Genomic DNA, 7,868 nt, shown 5'->3' with positions numbered 1-7,868 from the left:
TATGTCAGTAGTGTGGACACAATAGGCTAATTGAAATCTCTGAATTGCACGCTCTCTACGGTATGTACTCTGAGAAGCTTAGTATATACTGCAATGAATCTACAGAAATTTTAAGAAAGATTTTTTTTTTGATAAGCAAGCAAAGATTTTAATCATTTACTGGGGTTTATGAACGATCTTTCACTGAGTCTTTGGTGTACTTACACAGTTACACCGCATGAAGGATGGCTAGAGATGTAAACCTGAAGACGTGTTTATAACATTGTGTCTTGATTTCTTGTGTTTCATGTCACAACCAGGTGGAATCCGAGATAACTGAATATGATCCAAAAAAATCTGAATCCAAATCCGATCTGAACTTTAGAATATCCAAACGGATCATGTAGTTAGGTGGTTCATGCAAAAGGTATCTAAACACAAAATATTATTGAAAACCCATAAAAACCACAAAACTGAATTCGAACAAATACCAAAATCTACATTAATTTCTGAAATCCCTTATATATTAATTGAGGAACATTTGAAAAGATGTAACCTCAATTTTGTATTAATTAAAAGAGGCTCCAATGCATAGGTGGCACTCAATTAGGTAGTCAATTACATTCAATTGAAAAATAAGTAGGTCCACATTCGATTTTTATATGTTGTTAGATACATAAGTTGGTCAAACTATATGATATAATGATATGATATGATATTTTCTTTCCTTAAATAAAACCTACGGAATTACCATAAATGACTAATATATATATGACAATTAATGAGTTTAATAATAAAGATTTGATAACAATGTATATCTGCTCCATCATTTTTTGTTTAATTTTATATTATTAAAATAAATTAAACAATCAAATTAGCTATAAAAATAAAATTTAGATTTTTTCGTATATGTTATATTTTGAATTTTTAAAAACGACAATAAATGACTAAAACTATTAAAATTATTATGTTAAAAATTAATGATCAATTGGTTTAACATTTTTATTATAAGAAGATACACATGATTTTAAAACCATATGAGTAAAAAATATCATTTAATAATAAAATAAATATATATATATATATATTAAACACTATATACCATAAGATTACATAAATATTTTAATATTAAAACTTTCAATGAATTTTCAAGAACATTTATAAATTATAAATTTATTAAAGATTTCAGATTGAAAATTTTGCTATCGATGATTTAAATATTTTGTTATAAAACGATATGAACGATCATAGAACTGTATAATTATAAATTCTTATTTAATAAATAACTATACAAAATATACTATTCCTAGAAAAATAGGTTGGTTCATCTTAACTTATATTACACTTTTTATTAAATTAACTATCGAATTGATAAATAACGTACCAAAAAATATTTTGCACTTTCCTTAAATAAAAGCTACGAAATTACCTAATATGATTAACGTATATGTGAAAATTAATTATAATGAATAATAAATATTTGATAACAATTTTTGTATCTTAGTTCTTTTTTAATTTTATATTATTAAAATATAATTAAAAATCACATTAAATATATAATAAAAACATTTATAATTTTTCTTATATGTTATATTATGAATTTTTCAAAACGTCTATAAATTATTAGAAATTTGAATATCCCCACTCTGAAAATTTTGTGATCAATAGATTATTTTTTTTGTCGTAATAAGTTACAAATGATCATAAAATTGTATTAATATGAACTTTTATTTAATATTATAAGAAGATACACATTATTTTAAAACCATATGAGTAAAAAATATCATTTAATAATAAAATATATATATTTATATATATATATATATATATATATATAGATTATACTATATACCATAAGATTACATAAATATTTTAATATTAAAACTTTCAATGAATTTTCAAAAACATTTATAAATTATAAACTTATTAAAGATTTCACATTGAAATTTTTGTTATCGATTATTTAAATATTCAGTTATAAAATGATATGAATGATCATAGAACTGTATGATTATAAATTCTCATTTAATAAATGACTATATAAAATATACTATTCTTAGAAAAATAGGTTAGTCCATCTTGACTTACATTATATTTTTTATTAAACTAACTATCTAATTGATAAATAATCTACCAAAATTTTTTTTGTACTTTCCTTAATTAGAAGCTACGAAATTACCTAATATGATTAACGTATATATTAAAATTAATTATTATGAATAATAAATATTTGATAACAATTTTTGTGTCTTAGTTCTTTTTTTAATTTTATATTATTGAAAGATATTAAAAAATCACATTAAATATATAATAAAAACATTTATATTTTTTCTTATATGTTATATTTGAATTTTTCAAAATGTCTATATATTATTAGAAATTTGAATATTCTCACTCTGAAAATTTTGTGATCAATAGATTATTTTTTTGTTATAATAAGTTACAAATGATCATAAAATATAACGCATATGAATTTTTATTTAATAAATATTCAAACTAAATAATATATATATATATAAACACTAATGATTTAAAGCAACAAGATTGGCTGATCAATTTAGTCGTCCAGTTGAAATCTTTCAAAAGTATGTGAAAGACTAAAGTCAAAGTAAATATTGATTTAGAATAGTAGTTATATTTTACTAACCAAATACCGAAAAAAACCGAACCGAACCGAAACTAACCCGATATCCGGGTTGAACACCCGTAATCCAAATGAAGCCAAACTATTGTTTCATTCTCCAAAATATAATAAAAATAATAACTTAATACCGCGCAAGGCGCGGATCTTATCCTAGTACGTGTTTATAACTTGAACAAATCATTTAAATACTCACTTTTATATTTATTTTCCGGTCATTAGTCATGTAGTATTCAAGTTTATATGTTGTGGATTAAATATTTGTTTCAAGTATAAGTCATAGTGTAAATACTAAGCTATGTAAAGTTTTGCAATAATTTTGAAAAGCATGTGTAACAAAAAGATCAAAATTTCTGGTTATTTTTTTCCTAAAATCACTAAAGATTACAAAAACATGTTCTTTTTTTTTTTAAACACATATTTCGATTAATATTAAACGGTTAGTTAGCTGCCATAAAGGTCTCACCAACAACCAAAGTACCTGCTACATTCAATGCATTCTTAGCTAAGGTGTCTGCAAGAGAATTCCTCTCACGAGGGATCCAAGAGAAAGAAACAAAATCAAAAGCTGAGACATAGGAGAAAATATCAGAAAAGACTCCGTAAAGCTCCGTTGGGCACTCTGGGCACTCTTCCATATTCACGGCTTTGATGAGTTGTGTCGAATCAGCTTCAAAAGCCACCGTCGTCAGTCCCAAGTTAGCGCATGATCGTACTGCCTCGCGTAGAGCAAGGCCTTCTACAAAAACATGTTCTATCGATCGACTTTAGTGTCATCGTTTATCTGTGATCTGGACAATGTCTTAAAACTCACATCGCGTGGTTTTTGGAGCTGAATCGTCACAGACCGTTACGTCTAAATCTTTTTATTTGTAAAACTCATTTCGTCTTTGCATCAACTTCTATTAATATCACAAAATATATCAAGCAGCTCCACACACAATTTAGCACTCATTCAAAGTAGCTTCCTTCTCGGATCAAAATCCGAATTTCTTAACAAACCAGCTTCTCTCATCTCTCTATCAATCTCTGTGAGTTTTGCAGGTAATACGTCTTCTCTCTCAAATCCATTTTGTTTTCTTTTTCTCTTACAAATTGTATCCTCTTTCCATACTTTTTGGGTTTGATTATCGACCGGTTTAGTTTCTTGCGCGCCTGAATATAGTTAAGACAAGTGATATACTAATCTCTGATCTTGAAGCATGTATTATCCTACATTTTATTTAACTACTAATGTAACAAAGAAACGAATACTATTTGCCTAATGTTTTGGAATTGGGTTTTAATGTTTATAGACGAGATAAAATGGAAGAGTTTTTGTTGCATGGAAGGTTACATGCTACAATATATGAAGTTGATTCTCTTCATGGGAGTGAAGGAGGCAGATCAGGCTTCTTCGGCAAGGTATTAATTATCATTTGTAATGTTTTTAGTTTTAAATTTCTCGATTCACTTTGATATTTGTTTCTAATCTTTTAAGATTCTAGCAAATGTGGAAGAAACAATCGGGGTTGGCAAAGGAGAACCTCAGCTATACGCTACAATCGATCTAGAGAAAGCCAGAGTTGGTCGAACAAGAAAAATAACAAACGAACCAAACAACCCAAAGTGGCATGAATCATTTCATATCTACTGTGGTCACATGGCTAAACATGTTATCTTCACAGTCAAAGACGATAACCCCATTGGTGCAACATTAATAGGAAGAGCTTACATTCCTGTTGAAGATATTCTCCACGGAGAGGAAGTTGATAGATGGGTTGAGATTTTAGACACTGAGAAGAAACCCGTTGAAGGAGGATCAAAGATCCATGTGAAGCTTCAGTACTTTGGAGTTGAAAAGGATAAAAACTGGAACCGCGGTATCAAAAGTGTTAAGTTTCCTGGAGTTCCATACACTTTCTTCTCTCAAAGAAGAGGATGCAAAGTTTCTTTGTATCAAGATGCTCACATTCCTGGAAACTTTGTCCCTAAGATCCCTCTAGCTGGAGGGAAACACTATGAGGCGAGTCGGTGTTGGGAGGATATATTTGATGCTATTACTAATGCTAAGCACTTAATTTACATCACTGGTTGGTCTGTTTACGCTGAGATCTCTCTGGTGAGGGACTCAAGGAGGCCTAAGGAAGGAGGAGATTTGACTATTGGTGAGATACTCAAGAAGAAAGCTAGTGAAGGTGTTAAAGTTATATTACTGGTTTGGGACGATAGAACATCGGTCGATTTGCTGAAACAAGATGGGCTTATGGCTACTCATGATGAAGAAACTGAGAATTTCTTTCAAGGAACTGATGTGAACTGTGTTTTGTGTCCTCGTAACCCTGATGATGGTGGAAGCATTGTCCAAAACTTGCAAGTCTCAACTATGTTCACTCATCACCAAAAGATAGTTGTGGTAGACAGTGAAATGCCAGGAGGATCATCAAGAACAAAATCAAGAAGGATTGTGAGTTTTATTGGTGGTCTTGATCTTTGTGATGGAAGATACGACACACCATTCCACTCCTTGTTTAGGACACTGGACACTGTTCATCATGATGACTTCCATCAACCAAACTTCCCTGGCGCGGCGATAACAAAAGGCGGTCCTAGAGAGCCGTGGCATGACATTCACTGCCGTCTTGAAGGAGCTATTGCATGGGATGTCTTGTATAACTTTGAGCAGAGGTGGAATAGGCAAGGCGGTAAAGATATTTTGGTTAAGATAAGAGATCTTGATGACATTATCATCCCTCCTTCTCCTGTTCTGTTCTCGGAGGATCATGACTCGTGGAACGTTCAGCTTTTTAGATCAATAGATGGTGGAGCAGCTGCTGCGTTTCCTGATTCCCCTGAAGCTGCAGCAGAAGCAGGTCTTGTGAGTGGTAAAGATAACATCATTGATAGGAGTATTCAAGATGCATACATTCATGCCATTAGACGAGCTAAAGACTTCATCTATATCGAGAACCAGTACTTCCTAGGAAGCTCATTTGCTTGGAGTGCAGATGGAATCAAACCTGAGGAAATAAATGCTCTTCATTTGATTCCAAAGGAGCTATCGTTGAAGATTGTAAGCAAGATCAAAGCTGGTGAGAGGTTTAAGGTTTATGTTGTTGTTCCAATGTGGCCTGAAGGGATACCTGAGAGTGGTTCAGTACAAGCTATACTAGATTGGCAGAGAAGGACAATGGAGATGATGTACAAAGATGTGATCAAAGCACTTAGAGAAAAGGGTCTAGAAGAGGATCCAAGGGATTATTTAACATTCTTCTGCCTTGGGAACAGAGAGGTGAAGAAAGATGGAGAGTATGAGCCTACAGAGAAGCCTGAACCAGACTCAGACTATATCCGTGCGCAAGAAGCACGTCGCTTCATGATATATGTCCACACCAAAATGATGATCGGTGAGTGTTTTAACTCTTGCAGAATTTATAATTGGGCAAATGACCTTAGATAGCATAAACAATTATAACAAAAATGGATATAAGGAGAAATTTTATCGAGATAGTATTAATTAAAAGATAAAATGATTAAATTACTTAACCCTTACATTAACTTCATCCTCTAAAGACTTAACCCTAAACCTAATAAATAAATCAAAATCCAAATACAAAATGATAAAAAAAATTCTCTTTTAAACTTTAATTAATGCTATTTTAAGAATTTTCTCATTTGTATAATATTTTTGGAACAAAAAAGTGTTTAAACATTATTCTAAGATAGTTCTTTTTATTAATTTTTTATATTTAATTAAATATTTTAACGTCTCATTTTTCAGTTGACGATGAGTACATTATTATTGGATCCGCAAATATCAACCAGAGATCAATGGACGGTGCAAGAGACTCAGAGATAGCAATGGGAGGCTATCAACCATATCACCTCTCAGTAAGACAACCAGCTCGTGGTCAAATCCATGGTTTCCGCATGTCGTTATGGTATGAACATCTAGGAATGCTCGATGAAACTTTCCTGGATCCATCGAGCCAAGAATGTGTCAAGAAAGTTAACCGTGTTGCCGACAAGTATTGGGATCTTTACTCTAGTGAGTCACTTGAACATGACCTTCCAGGCCATCTACTTCGCTACCCCATCGGTATTGCTAGTCAAGGAGACATCACTGAGCTTCCTGGATGTGAATGCTTTCCCGACACAAAAGCTCGTATCCTTGGTACTAAATCTGATTACATGCCTCCCATTCTTACCACCTAAGCTATGTGGCAATGTCTAGAGGTAATAAATAACTCTCTCTCTCTCTCTCTCCTCTTTATTCTGCTGCAATAGCTTTAGTAATATAAAAACAATTGTCTAGTAATTAATAAGCTATATTATCCTTAATTGGTATGATGTCTCACCGCTATGCGTTACTTCTTTTTTTTCATTCAGACATTAAGGTTTTGGAGAGATTGTTGTCTTTTTGTTACTTATGTTGATGTTAATTACTTATGAACTTATCTATTATATTTTCTCTTTAATTATTGTTTTACTGAAGTCAGCATCTATACATGTTTAGTGTTTGGTTGAATATCAGTTGCTTATTGATCAATATGGCTCGTTTGAAAATTAATATATGGCCTCAATAATAAGAATTACCTTCAGATTTAAGTCTTTCTATTTATCATCCTGAGGCACACCTAATCTATATCTGTTAAAAATCATATTTGAAATTGAACATGTACATTAGCTTTTAAGTGTTTTCATATATGAGGATTCACTCCAAATTAGTTAATTCATTTCTACGCTTATACAAATCATGCATGATCTTAATCAGTACCAGTCTATAAAATGTGGTCTAAAATCACTAATTACAACCGCATAGCAAACACATATATATGTTAAATGGATTGGGTCATTTCTGGCAGGATTTGTACTGTATGAATTAGATTGTAGTTGATTAAGAATTTTACCAAAACCTCAAAGAATCAAATCCGTTCTTGTCATAACTAGATTACGAGAGTTCACAATTTTTTTGACCACACCAGGTGTGAATAAAAATGAAGGAAATAATTTAGTAAGGTGTGCCGTGTGCGGTTGATTTTGTTTTGGACATCAAAGTCAGTCAACACATATGTCAATCTCTTTCTTTCGCTAGGTCCTCCCAAAACAAACTCTTGTGATGTCTCTCTTTGAAGTAGTTAATATCCTATAAACAAGTTGCACAGTACGATGATGATAGATGCTAAAATCTTATATCTTTTTTTTTGTAAACTTAAAATCTTATATCTTGCTAAATCTGTTTATTATACGTAATACGTTACTGTCAAAA

At 31.3% G+C, this 7,868-nt stretch overlaps 1 protein-coding gene across 3 annotated transcripts; it reads left to right on the top strand.

Moving 5' to 3' along the window:
• Positions 1-3,099: 3,099 nt before the first annotated feature.
• On the top strand, positions 3,100-7,080 carry LOC106428589 (phospholipase D alpha 2). 3 transcript variants are annotated; one of them, XM_022700241.2, is made up of 4 exons: positions 3,100-3,664; positions 3,916-4,024; positions 4,101-6,006; positions 6,381-7,080. In XM_022700241.2, the coding sequence occupies exons 2-4, from the start codon at positions 3,926-3,928 to the stop codon at positions 6,812-6,814; spliced, it is 2,439 nt and encodes an 812-aa protein (XP_022555962.2). In that variant the 5' UTR covers positions 3,100-3,664; positions 3,916-3,925; the 3' UTR covers positions 6,815-7,080. The 3 variants fall into 3 exon arrangements, with proteins under 3 accessions (XP_022555962.2, XP_022555963.2, XP_022555964.2); XM_022700242.2 differs by lacking the exon at positions 3,100-3,664 and adding an exon at positions 3,680-3,784; XM_022700243.2 differs by lacking the exon at positions 3,100-3,664 and adding an exon at positions 3,771-3,794.
• Positions 7,081-7,868: the final 788 nt, after the last annotated feature.

Source organism: Brassica napus, chromosome C3, assembly GCF_020379485.1.
Source record: "Brassica napus cultivar Da-Ae chromosome C3, Da-Ae, whole genome shotgun sequence".
Lineage (NCBI taxonomy): Eukaryota > Viridiplantae > Streptophyta > Magnoliopsida > Brassicales > Brassicaceae > Brassica > Brassica napus.
Note: the sequence above shows the minus strand (reverse complement) of the source record. Positions and strands in the feature narration are given on the sequence as shown.

Bases quoted from the DNA above. Each gene is read 5' to 3' on its own strand.
- LOC106428589 (XM_022700241.2), top strand. From the start codon at position 3,926: ATGGAAGAGTTTTTGTTGCATGGAAGGTTACATGCTACAATATATGAA. The intron at 4,025-4,100 runs GTATTAATTATC...TAATCTTTTAAG, and splicing joins GATCAGGCTTCTTCGGCAAG to ATTCTAGCAAATGTGGAAGA. The intron at 6,007-6,380 runs GTGAGTGTTTTA...CTCATTTTTCAG, and splicing joins CCACACCAAAATGATGATCG to TTGACGATGAGTACATTATT.